This window comes from Eumetopias jubatus, unplaced genomic scaffold (genome assembly GCF_037043125.1).
Source record: "Eumetopias jubatus isolate StellerSeaLion01/CBP00866 unplaced genomic scaffold, mEumJub1_p1.0 scaffold_7, whole genome shotgun sequence".
Taxonomy (NCBI): domain Eukaryota; kingdom Metazoa; phylum Chordata; class Mammalia; order Carnivora; family Otariidae; genus Eumetopias; species Eumetopias jubatus.
The window spans coordinates 122,693,116-122,711,749 of record NW_028274813.1 but is presented as its reverse complement, the minus strand read 5'-3'; the positions used below and the strand labels follow the sequence as shown (position 1 = coordinate 122,711,749).

The 18,634-nt window shown below is 57.9% G+C and overlaps 1 protein-coding gene across 1 annotated transcript; it reads right to left on the bottom strand.

The window, feature by feature from the left end:
* Window positions 1-8,771: 8,771 nt before the first annotated feature.
* Window positions 8,772-18,379, bottom strand: FES (FES proto-oncogene, tyrosine kinase). The gene is made up of 19 exons (XM_028122160.2): window positions 18,272-18,379; window positions 17,549-17,764; window positions 17,162-17,335; window positions 15,718-15,814; window positions 15,405-15,588; window positions 13,884-14,021; window positions 13,690-13,809; window positions 13,420-13,542; window positions 13,105-13,291; window positions 12,900-12,983; window positions 12,115-12,324; window positions 11,685-11,807; window positions 11,229-11,282; window positions 10,654-10,772; window positions 10,297-10,391; window positions 10,091-10,214; window positions 9,715-9,872; window positions 9,500-9,622; window positions 8,772-9,103 (listed from the first exon to the last, which is right to left on the bottom strand). The coding sequence occupies exons 2-19, from the start codon at window positions 17,753-17,755 to the stop codon at window positions 8,961-8,963; spliced, it is 2,463 nt and encodes an 820-aa protein (XP_027977961.1). The 5' UTR covers window positions 17,756-17,764; window positions 18,272-18,379; the 3' UTR covers window positions 8,772-8,960.
* Window positions 18,380-18,634: the final 255 nt, after the last annotated feature.

Genomic DNA, 18,634 nt, shown 5'->3' with positions numbered 1-18,634 from the left:
GTGCCCTGCATTGATCACGATCCCTTTCCGTGCTTGCCACCCCATCAATAAGACATCATTTTCGTGGTGGTTCTCCTTTCCCTGGGCATCTGTGTGGTTCATAATGTTGCAGCATCATAAACCATACCGCAGTGAACATCTCCATGAATTCCACATTCTTCTTTTTACAGTATCACCTGAGGACAGATTCGCGACAGTGCGGTTACCTGGGCTTTAAAGATAAAGACCGATGTGACTGAGTATACTTGGCGTTCTATTGCTCCCCCAAAGGATTGTGCTATCAATGACAAACTGTTGAATATTGCTTACACAGATTTTTATTTGATTAACCAGATTTAAACTGTCATCTCATTGTTTTAAACTCCCCTCTCTTTTATCACCACAAACATTCTTCTAAGTTTATTTACCAACTGAAGGGCCTGGTACTATGGTGTTAGACCTAGGCTAGGTTCATGGTCCCCTATGTCTCTGTGTTTTGCCCTGTCTTCTGGGAAATTTATCTTCCACCCTTTCTGTTGAATTTTTCATTTTGGCGATCATGATTTTCAAGACCTCCTGTTTGTTCCCTGGTGATTTTTTTTTTAACTGACGTATAATTCAGTCTATGGCACAAGTCTTAAGTGTAGAGCTTAATTAGTTTTGATAAATGTATGCACAAGGATAATCACCACTCACATCAAAATGGAACATTCCCATCACCCCCAAAATGTTTCCCTCTGTCAAGAGGTCAAGCAGTCCCTGAGCGCAGCATGGTGGCTAACGAGGGTCACTACAGAAGCTGCTAGGTGGGCCTGCCACATTTCTGTAGCCTCAGCCAGTGAGGAGACTTGTCGACAAGCCCCCATGGATCCAGATAGCTTTCTACTCACGCAGACAGCACAAGCAAAACCAGCATGGTGTCAGCTTTCCCCAGAGGACCAGAGTGAACTGGAGGGACCAGATGATAGGCAGCAAGGTGGTAGGTCTCTCTGTGGCTAAGGAGCCAACTCAACAACAATCGGACACTTTCACGGCCTGCAGCTGCCCTCGAAGTGGAGGGAGGGGCCGGGTGGAAAGCCTGGCACTCAGATGAACTAGGAGGGCTGGGAGAGGGCCTGGGGGCAGTGTCCCCACACTGTCAGGCTGCTTCTGTCCTCTGGCTCCAGGGGGAATCATAATGCGTTCTGCCAAGACTTGGGTGGTTCTTTGGCCAAGCCTCACCTTCGTGGCCTATCGGGAGCTGGGCCAGGGCATCAGGGCGCTGTGTCGGAGCTGCTTCCTACAACTCTACTTCCTGCCACCCCAACCTTTCATGTCTCCAGCTAAGAATTCTTTTCAGGAGCCTAGCCACTCCATCAGAGAGTTAGTTGTACTGATGGGAGCTTGGACCAAATCCTTTCTATTTGTCTGAACATCAGATGAGAGTGACCGCAACTGTGCCTCCCGGTAGGGTGATCAGGCCCATGTGGAGGACCGACCACAGCCAGGCTCCCTACTCGGAGCCAAACCACGATGTCCCAGATGCCACTGGGGATCAACCTTAGAGCCGAGAGATAGATCACTCCACTTGTCCTAATTCATTAATTCGAGAGCAGCAAGAGGTGTTAGAAGCCGTCAGTATGCTGCCTCGACTGGCCAGCACGAAGCCCAGAGCAAAAGAATTGTCCATCACCACTTGTACTACAGACTTTAGACTGGTTTGTGTTTGGCAGGCCAATGTAGGCCTAACGTCCTCAGCCATAGCAAGGGCAGTAGGAGAAACACCTGGTTAGGATCTCCCACATCGGCTCTTTGCTGCTGTAGGTCCCAGGAGCCTGGTTTCCTGGAGGTAGGGATGAGAGGGGAAAAGAAAGAGTAAAGGAGACCAGTTGAGGCCTCTTTTCTCCCTCTCAACCTTATAGTTAAACACTATCTGAGGGAGAACCGCCCTTTCCTGGAATTGCCACGTTCGGAATTCACACTGCCTCGCCTCAAGGGTGGGCTCCATTGGGAGCTGAGTTTCGGTCATCCACTTATCTTTTTTAGTTTTTCCTTTAAGAGTACATTCCAATTTTTGTTGGCACCTGCTACCTGTCGGTGATACAGGGCATGCAACGTCCGGGGAATGCCACAGGTAGTTACCCACGGCCCAGTGTTCTTGGCTATGAAAGCACCACTGTCTGATTGGATGTGTTTGGAGAACCCAAATGTGCGACACAGCCCATTTAGGAGTCTTTAAATGGTAGGGCCCACATCTCCCGTGCAGATGGGAGTTGTTGTCCATCTCTGGAAAAAGCTGCTGAGAACAGTCATTGCCCGGCAGTGCCATTGAGCAGAAAGTAGGAGACGCGTCTCATCTATTTGTCATGACCAGCCAGGTTCAGTGCCCCAGACTACACGCCCCAGAGTTCTGTGACTCCACTGTATAGCCAGTGGTCCAGGCCTATTAGCCAGGCCCTGGGTTATAGCTGTGCAGCCACGTCCTGTGTGATAATGGATCCAGGTGGCTGTAGCTCTTACCTGGGTGGTGCCGGTAGAACCAGCTTTGTTGGTTCCACTGATGTTCATGGTCAAAGGGTCCTTTGCCATGGGTAGCCTGTATTAGCCAAGATTCTCCAGAGAAGAACCAATAGGATGTATGGATGTGTCTGTGCGTTTAAAGGAATAAGCTCACACAATAATGGAAACTGGCAAGTCAAAAATCTAGAGGGTAGACCAGCAGGCTGGAGACCCAGAGACGAGCTAATGCTACACTTCAGTTCTGAAGGCTGAGAGGCTGGAGACCCAGGGAAGAGCCAATGTTGCCGTTCAAGTCCAAAGGCCATCTGCTGCAGAATTCCCTCTTGATTGGGGGAGGTCAGTCTCTTGTTCTCTGCAGGGTTTCGGCTGATTGGATAAGGTCTACCCCCATTATGGAGGGAAATTTGCTTTACTCAAAGACCATCAATTTAAATGTCAATTGCAACTAAAAAAACCTTCACAGCAACATCCAGAATGATGTTTGACCATGATCTGGGCACCATGGCTCAGCCAAGTGGATACACAAGATAACCACCATGCTTTCCGTGGGTTGTGAACAGGAACATGTGTTCCACGAAATCTGTTGTCATAATGCTCTTCCTACAGGAGTTAGGACTGGTGGCAAATCACAGGTGAACTCAGCTAGTCCTGTGGCATCACTGTAAAGGTGTATTGCAACCCAAGCCAATGAAGGCAAGATGATTTTCATCCTTTGGATGTAATGGGATGCTAACAAAGGCATTAGCAAGCAATGTCCACCACCACATCCCAGGTGTCTTCAGTCTGTGCCATGAGCTCTGTGACTTGTAATAATCTGTAAGGCACCACAGGCAACTGGCCTTTGTTAGTGGCCACTTAGGGCTATTATAAGAAGATATCAGGTCGTTGAGCCCCCTTAAATCTCCTGGTTCCTTCATCAAGACAGTAGTTCCCTTCTTCATCCCCCATCCCACTCTGCTTCGGGTTAACCACTTGGCTCCGTTAGAAGAGGTGACCCCTGGTCCCTACCCTAATGACCATGACCCTGATCGTGACATTTCCCCATTGGGAACATCCCTCACAATCAAGAGACGTTAACACCCATACTCAAAACATCCGCTCCCACAATATATTCAACAGTATTTGTTGCAACCACTTGGGTGGGTGTTCGCTCAAAAGGACTCACCCCAAAACTATGGCAATCCAGCATCCAGTTTGTCCAAATCTAGTGAGGGAAGCTTTTGGTCATGCCTGAGAGCATGTCCCAGTATCACAGAGGCCCACAGGAGGCCTGCGAGGCTTTGGGAATTTTCATTGCTCTCAGTTTTCTTAATTCACCTTGGCCGCTGCATAGGGCCTCTGGTCTCCCCTGGGGACGAAAGGACCTTGGCCTCCAACCTAGCCCCAGTTTGTCTATGAAGGGGGTCAAGGATAGTGCAGAAAGTGTTGGGTCAAACCACAGTGTGAACAGCACAAACCTCAGTGGGGAGGTCAGGGCTTTCTTGGTGTCTCTCCCGTTTGCTCACAGGACACGCCAACGCTGGGCCCTTACAGCCCGCATCTTTAAGTCCCATGGCCGTCCCGTGGCATGATAACCAGAGAGAATTTTTTTGTCACAGTAAGATGATCACTTTCCTCTTTTGGGAACCCCTGGCACGATAGCCAGGTCCAAATGGCCTGGTTTCTCTCCCCTACGTTGGCCTGGGGTGCATTACCTTGGCCTTTGCCAAGGCTTCCATTCTGGAAAAATTATCATGTGGTAGCTGATTAGTTTCCCGGAGACATCCTCAGGAAGCAAGAGGAGGCTCCATTTCTCCCACAGCCTGGTGGTGTTGAGCAAATGTTCCAGCTGGCTTTGGGCGACTATTTTGTTTTCTGGGCACTCACGATCTCCATTATGAATCCAGGTTCCAGGGCACTAAAAGGAAGGGGTAGCCTCTCCTAGTACTATCTGAGGGTGCTCGTCGGATGACCGGAATTCATCTTGGATAGGCCACCATTTCATTATAGCTGCACAAACCCTGATTTATCTTTATATTGTCCTCCTCCACATCTGTGACATTGGCCGGGACGGTTGTAGCCAGGGGGGCCTGGAGTTTGGGGTCAATTGTGAAGCACCCGAATGACTTCCATTCCTTGTCAGCCTGTGGAACTTGCATGGCGCCCTCATTGGCTAGTCAGATGAGCCATGCTTCTCTGGTTTCACTGGACTTTTGTTCAACTCTCTCTCTCCTTTCCTCCTTTCTCACTCACTGTTAAGAGTGGATCCCGGCGGATTTCGGAGTGGCGGACTGCCCTTGATCACCAGGGAGTGTTCCATCCGTAGCAACAGGAAGAGAGTGAGCAGTAACTGCTGTGTGCTTTCTTCAGCTCTGCAAGAAACTCCCTCTTTGGCTTCTAACTCTAAGCACCAATGGATGCGGCTCCTGGCCAGCTCGGTCAGTGGAGCCTATGACCCTTGATCTGGGGGTTGTGAGTTCGAGCCCCATGCTGGAGGTAGAGATTACTTAAAAATAAAATCTTAAAAAAAAGAACACCGACGGAACTCATTTGGGATCGGGGATGATGGTCAAAGACCACCTGTCTCTGATGTCACCAAACACATCGGCACGAAGTGGACGCTAAGTGAGGCAGAGTGCTCTTCCCTACTTGACCTGACAGTCCGTAGAAGCCGGTCTCTTCTCCAAAGTGAGATTGTGGCCTTATCGGCCCCACAGAAAGTGCCAGACTGGTCAGGTAGTCCCTGAGGGCAGTGTGGTGGCTAACAGGGCCACAAGGGTCACTACTGCTATCACAAGGCCCATGTGACATCATAGACTCAGCCAGGAAGGAGACGACAAGCCCCGGTGCATCCAGACAGCTTTTTATTTTTTTATTTTTTTTAAGATTTTATTCATTTGAGACACAGAGATACACACACACACACACAGAGAGAGAGAGAGAGGGAACACAAGCAGGGGGAGTGGGAGAGGGAGAAGCAGGCTTCCCACCGAGCAGGGAGCCCGACGCGGGGCTCCATCCCAGGACCCTGGGATCATGACCTGAGCCGAAGGCAGACGCTTAACCATCTGAGCCACCCAGGTGCCCCTCCAGACAGCTTTTTATTCACAGACAGCAAAAGCAAGACCAGCATGGTGCCAACTTCTCACACCCCTAGTTCCACGGGACAACACTGACCTGGAGGGGCCGGGACAGGAGGTATGGTGGTAGGTCACTCTGTGGCCAAGGAGCCAACTCTAAACTCCAGCCAAGCAGTGGCACGGCCTCAGGCTGCTCTCTACGAGGACTGGGGGGCAGGTGAATAGCCCTGCACTCAGCCAAAACTAGAGGGATGGGATGAGGAATGGCCTCATGGTGGTCTCCCACAGATGGGAAGGCTCCTTACCCGGCTGCTGAGGGCCCCTTGCTCCAGGAGGAATTGTAATGCATTCGCTCAACCGACTGAGCCACCCAGGCGCCCTCCATTCCTTTTTTTTTTTTTTTAATTTGAGAGAGAGAGAAAGTGGTGGGGGGGGCCGACGGAGAGGGAGAAAGAATCCTTAAGCAGACTCCCCACTGAGCATGGAACCCAGTGCAGGGCTCTATCCCTGGACCCTGAGTTCATGACCTGAGCTGAAATCAAGAGTCAGATGCTTAACCGACTGAGCCACCCAGGCGCCCCTGCTTTCTCCCTTATTTTTTTTTCCTCCCTATACCTCAGTTTAGATACCTTCTATTCTGTCTTCTGTGTCCAACTCCTTTTGGTTGTGACTTTATGCTTTAGTCCTATGACTCTTTATAAAATTCATGCAAGGAGCACATAATGCCAGAGATGGCACTTTTCAGTTCTACCTGCTCCTTTGGTTCTTTTTAAATAGATTCAGTCCTGCTAAAATTCTCTATATTTGCTCCTATTTGTCCTTTCATGCAGTTAATATGTTAATCATAGTTATTTTTAAGTCCTTGTCTGCCAACTCCAATATCTGGATCATTGGTGGGTCTGCTTCTATTGTTTCTTTTTTCTCCTGTTTACTGGCCCCATTTTCTATCCCCTTTTGTGCATGTTTTATAATTTCTGATTTAGGTTGCATGTTGGGTATAAGAGTATATTGATGAGCACTGAGTAATATACAGAATTGTCAAATCACTATATTGTACACCTGAAACTAATTTAACACTATGTTAACTATACTGGAATTAAAATAAAAAATATATAATAACCTTAAAAAAAGGGGGGGAGGACTTCAGACTATGTTATTCCTCTCCCCTACCCCCCATCCCAGGGGAGCCAGTCACCTCGATGTAATCAAGCATTGAGCTGAGTTGGGGCAGAGGTATAGTTCCAGTAAAACTCAATCCTTTTCTGGATTGGCCCTGTCCCTTAAGAGTGGCCCTCTTGGATTTGGGGTTGAAAGCCTGGCCAGCCTATATGTTTCTAGTCCTTCAAGTTCTCTTTTGAGATTTTTTTTTTTTTTTAAGATTTTATTTGTCAGAGAGAGAGAGAGAGAGAGATAGCATGAGCAGGGGGGACCGGCAGGCAGAGCAGGCAGAGGGAGAAGCAGGCTTCCCAATGAGCAGGGAGCCCGATGTGGGACTCAATCCCAGCACCCTGGGATCATGACCTGAGCCGAAGGCAGACACTCAACCGACGGAGCCACCCAGGCGTCCCTCTCTTTCGAGATTCTGAGGTTAGCTCTTCAGCCTCCCAGACCACCCAGGTTCAAAATCTGGCCAGTATCTTGAGGGGGGAGACCAGTTATTGTTTCAGCCCCTCTCCCTCTAAACACTGCAAGACTGTGGGACTCGCCTTTCCAGCCCAGCCAGTACTCAGCTGCCCGCAGTGCTCCAGAACTCAGCAAATCTTCTGTGGGGAAACCTGGCTTGGCATTCCAGCTTCCTCTAGTGCCCAACGCACGACAGTCCCTGCAAGAACCACAGACTGTTTGTTTCTCTTCTGCTCAGTAGAGTCTTCCTGCTCGGGGCAATGCTGGTCATTGGAGATGCCCCAGATCAACGAATGTCTCAGAGAAGAAAGTAACCACCCATCATCAGCTCACCTTGGAAGGTCTCTTTCCCCCTGGAAATTTTGTTCATCTGGTCCTTATTCCTTCCCACCACTCCTCATTCTCTTTAAAAATGATGACTTTCAGGACGCCTGGGTGGCTCAGTCATTAAGCATCCGCCTTTGGCTTGGGTCATGATCCCACGGTCCTGGGATGGAGCCCCGCATCGGGCTCCCTGCTCAGCGGGGAGTCTGCTTCTCCCTCTCCTTTTGCCTATCTCTTCCCCTGCCTGTGCTCACTCGCTCTCTTGCTCAGAAATAAATAAGATCTTTAAAATTTTTTTAAAAAAATTAAAAAGATGATTTCCATCTCATTTCCTCCTAGCTGTTGCAACGGGAGCAGTGGCCTGTGGAGACCTACCACATCCTACCCAGAAGCAAAAGTTCCTTGGTTCTGCTTTTTTATCACTTCCACTGATAAAGACTTTTTAGTATTTTTTCTTAATCACACTCTAACTTGATTTCCTCTTGTTTACACAAGTTACAGTGTTTTTATCTCCTTCAAAAATAGAAGTGATCTACTTCCTTAGCTTTCTTGAGGGATGGCCATTTTACCTCAAAGTTCTTGTTGCTTTGTTCTTTGGTGCGAGAGAGCTTTCCTGGTTTCTGTTTTTCAGTTTGTTCATACCTCTTTGTCTTCTTGCCCTTCTCTGGAACTGCTGGGAAAGTTTCTGATGATTTTATAGATTCGGGGGGCCTTTACAGACTTAGAGGAGGAGGTGAGGGCTCCCCGCTCTGCTGCCCTGTTGCTCAGTAGACTTGTCTTGATGGATGAACTCCCTGGGAAGCATGTTCTTTCTCTTCAGTCACCCCAGTCCCCTTTCAGGGAAACTCACTTTCCCTGACTCCCTGCCCCTCTCTCCTGAATCTCCTAATGACTGCCGCACACATCATAGCGTCAGCTACTCCCTAACATTTGTCCGCTAAGGACTTCCCAACGCCGGTGGCCGGCCTTTGCCTCCATCTGGGCTTCTAGACTTCTATGTCACACCTACATCCCCACAGGCCCCTCAAACGCAACGTCTCCAACCTCCCCACTCCTCCTGCAGCTCTGCTCTTCTGCCAGTGACCCTCTTTCAGGAAAGACACCGCCCTGTGCCAGAAGCCCGCACACCGTCTCCCTCTTCCCCACGTCTCGCATCCAGGGGCTGCCGGATCAGGTCCGTTCTGCCCCACGAACACTGCCCGTCCTCCCCCTTCCCCACGGCCACAGCATGGGCCCCCGACTCCTCCTCAGACCTGCCGTCCGGAGGAGCGCACATGCCAAGAGCACTCAATGGGCACAAGTGGTTTTTATTACTTCCGCCCGGAAGAGGAAGGCCCGGCAGGCATGGCTGCCGGCAGCATGGATGCCAGTGGCCGGGGTCCAGGACGGGGAGGAGCCATCCAGCGGTGTGAGCCAGACTGCGTGGAGGTACAATCTTGCTTGCAGAGGCCACTGGCTTGAGAAGGGGGCCCGGCCTCACCGATGCCGCTTCCGGATGCTCTGCAGCTCCTGGGAGATGGCGCTGAAGCTGGGCCGCTGCCCGGGCTCGTAGGCCCAGCACTGCTCCATGAGCCTGAACACAGCGTCGGGGCACAGCTCGGGGCAGGGCAGGCGGCCCCCTGTGGGCACAGGCACCGCACACACGGGCCGTGAGGGGCGGGCGGGGGGACCCGGCAGCCCCTGGGGCCATTCCTGGAGCAATGGGAGCTGCTTATTAAGAGGCACTGTTCTCGGGGCGCCCCTCTTCGAGGGCCCCAAGGACACAGAGGCTCTAATCTCGGTCCCACTGTGTGCCAGCTGGGTGACCTCGGCCAGCCTGCCTGTTCCTGCTCTAAAAGGGATGTATTAAGCCCTCCCTCCCTTGCTGTGAAGAGTCAATGAGATATGCTGGCCTGGCACACACAGGGGCTCGCTCAGCGGCAGCTACGGGAGGACTCTCGCTCTGCGCCGTGGGCCTCAGGGGGCCTGAGGGAGCCTGGCCGGAGCCCTGGGAAGGCGGCGTGGCTCGGCCTTACCCTTTTCCACAAACTCCCGGGTCTGCTGATTGCTGAGGTTGGGGTAGGGGGAGGCCCCCAGGCTGAAGGTCTCCCAGAGCAAGATCCCGAAGCTCCACACGTCGCTCTCAGAGGAGTAGCGTCCTGCAGGGAGAAGAGGCGTGAGTGGGCTGGCCAGGTCCTGCTGGCCGGAGGGAGGGCTCTGGCCTGGGGACAGCCGGGTAAGGCCCAGGTACCGTAGTTAAGAGCCTCCGGGGCTGTCCACTTCACGGGGACTTGTCTGAGGCCCCCTGAGGCTGCATAGACCCCATCGGCTTCCTCCCGGGACATCCCGAAGTCACTGATCTTCAGGACGTTCTTCTCCGTCACCAGGCAGTTCCGAGCAGCCAGGTCCCTGGGTGGGGCAGGAGAGCGTCCATGCGGTAGCTGCACCTGCCCAGGCCAGCGCTCCAGGCACAGCCATGAACCAAGCTGCTTCCCCCACCCCTGGGACTCCTGGTCCATGGGGACAGGCAACCGCCAGGGCTAGCAGCACGTGCTTGCCCTGAGGGGAGCGGCGGGGTGCGCTAGGTGGCGGGTGGGGGGGGGCTGCAGTGGGCGCCCCTCACTCACCGGTGGATACAGCACTTGCTCTCCAGGTACTCCATGCCCGCAGCCGCGTCCCCCACCAACTGCAGCAGGGTCTTCATCCTCAGGCGAGTGCCCTCAGTCCGCAGGAAGGTCAGGAAGTCGCCCCCTGGGGGTGGGCAGGGGAAGCCCGGGTGAGCCTTAGGCGGCAGCGTCCTCCCCCCCCCCGGAGACCAGCTTCCTCCGCTCACCCTGCACGAGCTCCATGACAATGTAGATGGGCTGCTTCTGGGTGCAGACGCCAATGAGACGCACGATGTTGGGGTGGCTGTACTGCTTCAGGATCCTGGAGAGCCCCGGGAACCCCAGGGAGACCGAGGGAGGGTGGGAGAAGGCAGCAGAAGAGGAATGGCCTCTGAGACCAGCAGACCTGGACATGTGACCTCGGGTGGGTCGCTGAGCCTCCACCCCTCGGCACTAGGTGGGGGGTACCACCTGCACGGTGCGGGGGACGGGGGCGTGAGGATCAAGTCAAGCACTTTACCTCATGCCACACACAGAGGGACCCTTTGTATGTGGAACTGTGGGATTGTTAATTTATCACCCACCTCGCTTCCTGTAGAAACTTGGCCTTGAGGTCAGGTGGGAGTGTCTCTCGACAAGACTTGACCGCCACCAGAGTGTTGTCGGCCCTCAGGCGTCCACTGAACACTTCGCCAAAGTTGCCCTGAAAGGGTCTCGGGCTCCTACCAGTCGTCCCTGGACCATGGTCCTCTTCCTCACTCCCGGGCACTTGTCCCCACCCACCCCTCACTGCCCCCGCGCTCCGACTGCTCGGCCTCGCTCCGCAGGAGTCTACCCCCTGGGTGGGGAGCCAAAGGGGTGTGCACGGGATAGGCAAAGAAGGTTACCTCGGACTTGCCACATTCACGGGCAGAAGTGACACAGAAAACCCCCAAATCTCTTTCACTTGGGTTGAAAAACCATTCTGACTCTTAAGAAAGTGACTTCTTTCCTTAGCAGGTATATTATAGCTCATGTGAACAAAGGGTATCGCCCCGCTCACATGAGAGCAACCTGAGGAGAAAGGGCCTGGGTCGCGTGAGGGGGCGTCGGGGATGCTGGCGGAAGGGGGGGGAGGGAAAATCAGGCAGCCAGGGGGCTGGCAGTGCACTCGACTCACCCGCCCAATCTGCTCACCCAACACCAGGTCCTCGTGGTTTAGCACCCACTTGTCCTGGGGGAGGGAGAGGGTGGGGGGTGGGAAGTCAGTGAGGGGAATGGGTGCTGGGCCCTGCAGGGGACCAGACACCCCCCACCAATGCTGTTTTTCATTTCTTAGCACCTCGGTTTGTTGGTTTGAAAAATGGGGGTTGGACAGTATCAGGAGCACACTTAGATGACTTTGGGGACCAGGCGGGGGCCCCTAACTGAGGGAGTATCAGCTCTGCACGTATGTGCATACGTATGTCCCACGGAACGGGCGTGGCCTTGAGATTCCAAACCTAGAGGGAAGCTGGCCCCCTGAGGAGTGAGGAATCACACTGCACGCCGTACATAGACAGGAACCCGGGAAACCCTTCCTGCTCTGACGCTGCGTGGCTTAGGTGGCGTGGGTGGGGCTGGGCCCAAGGCTCACCTTGGGCACAGCCCTGTTCAGGACAATACCGCTCTTCTTGGTGAGGGGCTGCTGGGAGTGCAGCAGGTGGTCGATGAGCAAGGGGATGCTGGGAAAGCCGTCCCCTTCCAGTCGGTACAGGTTCTGCGGGGCAGGGGAACCCAGGGTCAACGGCCTCCTCTGCTGGGGCGGCCTGAGCCCTGGGAGAGGAGAGACGGGAGGCAGAGCCGGCAGAGAAGGCGCTCTCTGAGGCCGTGCCACAAGCCTGGAGCCCTCCTCGGGGCAGGACCCACTCTGAAGACTGTGCCTCTGGCTTGTTGCACGGACTGGGTGCTCTCTGTGGCCCCTTGCAGCTCCGCCAAGGAAGCGTCGGATGTAGCAGCAACTTCCTCCCCTCCCAAGGCCATTCCCCTGCGGGGAGGGCGGGGGGGCGGGGGGGTGGCCCACTCACGTCAGCGGACTGGATGATGAAGTGCCGGGGCTGGCCATCCCACAGCACAGACAGCACATACTCCTGCTTGCCCTGGCTCTCCCGCACCAGGAAGTCCCCGGAGTGTGTCAGCAGCTCAGCCACCTCTGCCCGTGGGATGGCCCCATGGTACCACAGCTGCTCGTGCAGCGGCTTCTGCACCTCTGGCACGAGCTGCAGGGGTGGAGGGAGCTGGCAGGGACAGGGGAAGTGAGGAAGGGTCATTCAGCCAGTTTGCCAGGGGAGGCCACCAGGACAGATGGGGGTCAGCTGGGGGGGGGTCTCTCTCACATATGCCCCTCGTCCTCACAAACCAGCTGTGTGGCATTAGCGCCCCCGAGCAAGCAACAGACTGAGCCAGGCTCGCTCCAGGCAGAGCTGGGAGGGGGAGACCAGGCTGGCTGACCTCAAACCGGGCTTCCGCCTTTTCCTCCAGGCCCCCGCCACCCAACTCCTCCCTCCGGAGTCGGGAGGGGGGGCCGGGGGGGGGGGAAACAACAAGCTTGCAGCACACGTTGGGGTGGAGCGGAAGGAGGGGCTGATTGGCAAAGACCTGGGGACATACGGAATCTGGAATCCCAGGGAAGATAGGGACTCCCCGATAAAAGCAGTCCCCTCTGGGCAGAGCCGCCTCTCTAGGGCAACGCAGTGATGAACCCCAAACACCCTGGTGGGAGGGGCTTAGCGGGTACGTGTCGGAGACCCCTGGCCGGGCCCCCCGCCTTAGAGAAGGGCAGAGATGCGGGCCCACACTGGGCTCCACTCACCGAGAACTTGGGGCGGAAGATTCCCGAGATGTGGCTCTTAAGGATCTCCAGGGTGGGTGTCCTTCCCCCTTCTCGCTCCTGCTCCTGAGGCCAGGGACAGACGTCAGCGGGTGGCCAGGCTTGGGGAGGGGGAGGGCAAAAATGAGGAGCGCGCCCCGGGCGGGCAGGCGAGGCTGGTGGCGGCGGGCAGTGGCAGGCAGCTCACCGAAGATGACGTGGAGTGGCGGTCATCCTGCAGGAGCAGCACGGGTGGGGGCTCCCCAGGGCCCAGCTGCTCCAGCTTGGCCTGCAGCAGCTCCTGCTGGGCCTGCAGCTTGGCCTGGCTGCACAGAGCGACCTGCAGCCCCTGTAGCGCCTCTCGTAACACCTGCTTCTTGGCCAGCAGCTGCACCCTGCAGGTGGGGCCGGGTGGGGGGCGGGGAGAGGGGCTCAGCCCGTAGCTGGCGGCCAGCAGCGGGTCGGCCGGCGGGCGAGGGGGGCGGCGGCGGGCCAGGAGGCTGCTGGGGGCGAACCCGCTCACCGCTCCCGGGGATGGGTGTTCTGCTCCTCGTTCCGGAGATCGCGCTGCAGCTGAGTGACCGCCTCCTGCCGGCTAAGCACTGTCTCGGTGGCCACAGCCAGTTCATCTGTCACCGAGGTCAGCCTGTGCCCAGAGGAAGGGCGGCGTCAGAGCCGTTGCCCCTCAGATGCACCCCCGCAGAGCCAAGCAAGCCTGGTCACACGGCCAAGCTCTGGCAGAGACGGCACCGCGCCCCCGGCCACCCCGGCCCAGCGCCCAGCCACCACGCACGTGTGCTGCACGCTCTCCACGGTCAGCTCGTTCAGCTGCAGCTCCCCTGGCTCCAGCGGTTCGCCCTCCTCAAGCAGTGACTCGTCAAAGGTGACACACGGTGGGATGTCAGGTGCGGACCTTGAGGGGGACAGTGCCCCATCAGTGAACAGGCCAGAAGCCCTGGTGCCCAGCAGGAGCAGGGAGGGGCTTACCCATACTGTCGCAGGAAGCCTTGGTACTCGGTCTCGGGCTGGATGCGGGCGACAGCAGCAGTCATCTCCAGGTGAATGGCCACCACCTCGTCCTGCACCAGGCTGCTAATCTCCAGGTACTCCTGCAGGATCTCCTTCCTGCCTCCGGACAGGAGCTCTGGTCAATGGGGCCTCGGGCCGGGCCGGGCAGCACCGGGCCCCTGACGCTGGGTTTGGAGGAGTCCGCCCCGGGGGGTTGACTCTCCCTCTCCCCCTCATCATTTACCAGCCAAATGACCACAGGCAAGTTACTCAATGTCTCCTTTATCTCTGCTTCCTGGTGCATGTAATGGAGACGCTGGGCATGGTGACAAGGACCCCGTGAGAGCTCGTGTGCAGAGCGTGTGGTGTACGCGGATGGCTCGGTGAATGTGAGTACAGGTGCACCTGTCCCGGGCCGCCAGCCCCACGGCGGGGGCTCTGGGCTCCCACGTGCTGCTGGCCCTACACCTACATGTCCAGTCCCAGGCCCTCCCCGAGCTCCAGCCTCACGCGGCCACACACCTACGCCAGCATCCCCGCCAGATGTCCCTCAGACACCCTAACTCCATGAGTTGAAACGTCACCTCCTGTCTCCCGAACCCGTTTCTCTCCTTCCTGTCCACGTAAGTTAGCAGGAGCTCCATCGTCCCTGGCTCCACCTCACACCTCACTTCTGGTCCATAGAGAAGTGGCCCCGGCTCCACCGTGGGAGTGCACCCAGGAACCTACCACTGGCCCAGCAGTCCGCGCTCCCGCAACCGCCCTCGGCCCGGCCCCCTGAAGTGTCTTCTCAACACAGCAGCGCTCAAGTCCTCACAACGGCCTGCCGGCCCCTCCATCACCAGCAGCGCCCCAAGCCCTGGACCCGAGCGGCCTCCCTCCCACTCTGCCCTCCCTCCCTCTGCCTGGGCTGCACTCGCTGTCCCGCTGCTCCTGGATTTCAGGCACCCTCCGCTCTCCCACCCCGGGGCCTGCGCACCTGCTCTTCCCTAATTCTGGAACGGTCTTTCTCCAAATACCGCCCCCCCCCACCCCTTTGCTCCAGTACCTCTGAGGCTTTCCCAGAGCACTCTACTGAAAGCTGTCCCTCCTCCCTGCCTGCCCTGCGGCCCCTGCCTCCCCATCGCCTTTCCTTGTCTGACTTTTCTCCGTCGCACTTACTGCCTCACACATGCTACCCATTGTAGCTGCTCTCTTTCCTCTCTCCGATACCATGAATGATCCTAGAGGACAGATGCTTTCATCTCCATTGTCCCTGCTGTACCCCAGAACCTAGAATTGTGCTCCATAAATAAGAAAACCTTGCAACAGGAATTCTGGAATAACATGGCCCAGATATAAGCTGATGGGCTCCACACCTCGGCCCAGGGCCCGTTCTCCGTGACTATGTGGCTTTTCCCGCTTTCACGCTCACGGGACTAGATTTTCCGGACCCAGCCTCTGGGCCTGGCGGCAGGGCTGTAGGGCGGTGAAGGGGGCGGGCTGAGGCCGTGGGCTTACAGGATGCATGCCATCTCCTGGTGCAGGTCCTGCAGCGACTGCAGCAGGCCAGGCAGCATGAGCTGGTGGTGGTGCTGGTGGTGCAGCTGGGCGGCCCGCACGCCCAGCACGTAGCGGTTGTGGTGAGCAAAGAGCTTCCACAGGCTGCGCACGTACTTGTCCTTGGCCTTGTCACGGTCCTTGTCTGCCAGGGAAGGAGAGGGGTGGTGGGTGATGGCTCAGAGGCCCCAGGCGGGCCCCACTCCCTGGGCACCCATGGACAGGTCAGGACTGGCTCGGGATTCTTTCTCTTCCAGGAAGGGAAGCCACACACCTTTGCTGGCCTCCTGGTACTTGCGCCTGGCCTGGGCGCTGTCCCGCGCCAGGACTCGGTACTGGCTCTTCAGCTTCTCAATGTCCTGGTTGTGCGTCTGGGGAGAGAGGAGGGGCCAGTGTGGGGTAGCGGGTCCCCGGGGCACAGGAGAGTTCCGCCTGAGGTCCCATGGTCTCCCATGGGCTCGGCAGGCCACGCATCTAAGTCTGTCCTCAGGGAAGGCCCTGGAGGCTTCTGGGGCCCAACCTCTGCTGCTGAAGTTAGGTCAGAGGAGCTGGCTTAAGGACAGGCCCCTGGGCGAGGCAGAGAGGCGGGCTGGGCAGGCCACACCTGGCCCTCCTTGACCTAGAGTGGTATCTGGTGGCAGGGAGGCCCCAGCTGCGGGCACGTATGGCCTGGGCTTGGTTCAACGCTCTGTTGATGACATCTTGAAACTCTTTCATAATTTTTTGACAACAGGCCCTGCATTTTCACTTTGCAGCAAGTCCTGCAAATTCCGTTCCGGGTGGCAGGAACAATGGATGGCCAAGAGCAAAGTTCTTATCCCAGTTCCCCTGTTTATGCACTGGGATCCTTTGGGTAAGTTCCATCCCTGCCCTCTAAACCTTAGTTTCCTCGTCTGTGTAACAGCTTAATGGAAAGACAAAATGAACCTTTCTCTTGAAGGGCCGGATGGTAAACACTTTAGGCTCATACGGTCTCTGCTGAAATCACTCAGCTCTGCCACTCTAGCTCTGTAACAGCCCCAGGTAATAGGAAAACGAAGAAACGGGCATGGCTGCGTTCCAGTAGAAGTACCCCATAAAAGCAGGCCGACCCCGGAATTAGATGCGCTTCTGGGGAGACCGCTGGCAGGTGGACAGTGGCCACCAGGGGCCGCTGTGGGTCCGTGGGAAGGCTGGGGTTGGGGCAGGTGGAAGGGGTGTGGCGCGGGGGTTGCTGACCGGCACACCGCACCCGGCAGGCTCAAGCCGAACAGCTCGGATGGCACAGCCTCTAGACGGAGCAGCAGGGCGGGGTTCACATGCAGGCGGGCAGGGTTCACATGCAGGCAGGCGGGGTTCACATGCAGGCGGGCCGGCTTCACACCTCTGTGTCGGGGCCACACTGCTGCCTTTCGAGGAGCCGACTCCTCCCCCAGGCCCCAGAGCCCGCCGGCGCCTGGCCGGAGGGGGGTCACCGATCCTGCGCGCCCTGCAGCCGACGGCTGGATCGCTCACCTTTACTTTACTCGGGCGTGCGGTCAGGGCGCAGAGCTCGCACGGAGAGGCCTTGCCACAGGCCGGCCCCGAGTGCAGGGAGGCGGGACGGAAGCTAGGGCAGGCCTGCGGTCAGGGACTTGCACTTCCCCCAGTGAATCCAGGGGCTCTTGTGCAAAAGCAGCCCCCTGAGTGTCAGTGTTTGGGCAGCAGCGGCCAGGGGGAGCCCAGGGCCCCCCACCCACCTTGGTGAGCTCCTGCTGCAGCTGCTGCCACTGCTCGCTGTAGGTCTTACGCAGCTGCTGCCGCTCCCGGATCAGCAGGCCCAGCTTGCTCAGGGGCCCTGAGTTCAGGTCCTCCGCGTGCTGCCGCAGCAACCGGCTCAGGCCCTCCGTCTGGCTGGTGAGCTCTGCCCAGGACTATGCGACACAGGACGGGCGAGACAGGGAGTGGGGGGCACAATGGCTCCCCAGCCCAGGCCTGCCGACTCCCCAACCCCCCCCCCCACCCTGCCCAGACCCGTGGGCTCCGGGAAAGGAAGGGGGCGGGCGGACAGAACCGTCACCCAGAGGAATTCCTCAGTCGAAGGCAGCAAGCGGACGAGGAGGCCTAGGGTGCCCCAGAACCCCCACCTGGCTGATGGGGCTATTGGGGCTCATGCCCCGGCCTCCACTGTCCTGCAGGGACATGTGATGCAGCAGCCCTGCATATTCCCGGTCGCTCTTGACACGCTGGGCCATCCACTTCCTCATGCCCTCCAGTAGCCGCAGCTCAGCCTCCTGCATCTGCTGCACCGCCCCGTGGCCCTGGGGGCTGCACAGCTCCGAAGAGAAGCCCATGGTGCCGTCCTGGGGACAGAGACAGGGCAGCCCGGCGCTGGGTAAGGCAGCAGCCGGAGATGGAGGGGCCAGCCGGGGAGGCTGGAGGCTGTGGGGCAAAGAGGAGCTGCAGACAGACAGGAGGTGGGGTCCTGTCCCGCTGAAATGCAGCCCGAGGTCCAAAACGGCAACTTGGCCTGGGACAGGCCCTCATCGCTTCCCGTGTCTCGGGCCAAGGCCTGGCGCCAGGGGACCCCTCCCTCTCCAGGCCCTCCCACCGGGCACCCTTCCCTTGCCAGGGGCTCGGCGTGCCCGGGACCCTCCGCTGGGCTTCAGGCAGCCACAGCCTGAGCCAGGCCCCTGCCCTGCCACGCGCAGCCCACCGTGGGAGGCGGCGGGGGGGAGGGGGGGGAGGGGGTGTTCCCCTCTCGGCACCCCCTGGCCGCCGCTGCCCTCCCCGCCCCCACCCCTCCCCGCGCCCCTCCACCCCCCCGCGCGCGCCCGCCCGCGCCGCCTGGGCCTCGGGGCAGCACTTACCTGCGCGGGCAGCTGCTCCGGGGCTGCCGAGGACGCCTCGAGGACGACTCCGGCCCGACTGCGGCCCGGGCGACCCTGGCCAGTTCCTGATTCGGTTTCCTCCTGCCGCGGTTTCAGTTGGCCGGCCGGGGCGGGCCCGGCGAGGGGAAGGGGCGGGCGGGAGGGCCGGCGCCCCCGACGCCTGCCGGCCCCCCTGCCCAGCGCGCCGCGCGGCCGCGGAAACGGAAGGGAGGAGGGGGCCGGGGAAGAATGGCCGCGCGGAGAGCCGCCTGCCGGCGCCCCCAGGGCCTGGGCAGCGCCCGGGAGCGCGGGGAAGCGGCCGCCGCGCGGTGGGGGCCTGGCGCCCGGCCCGGGCGGCCCAGA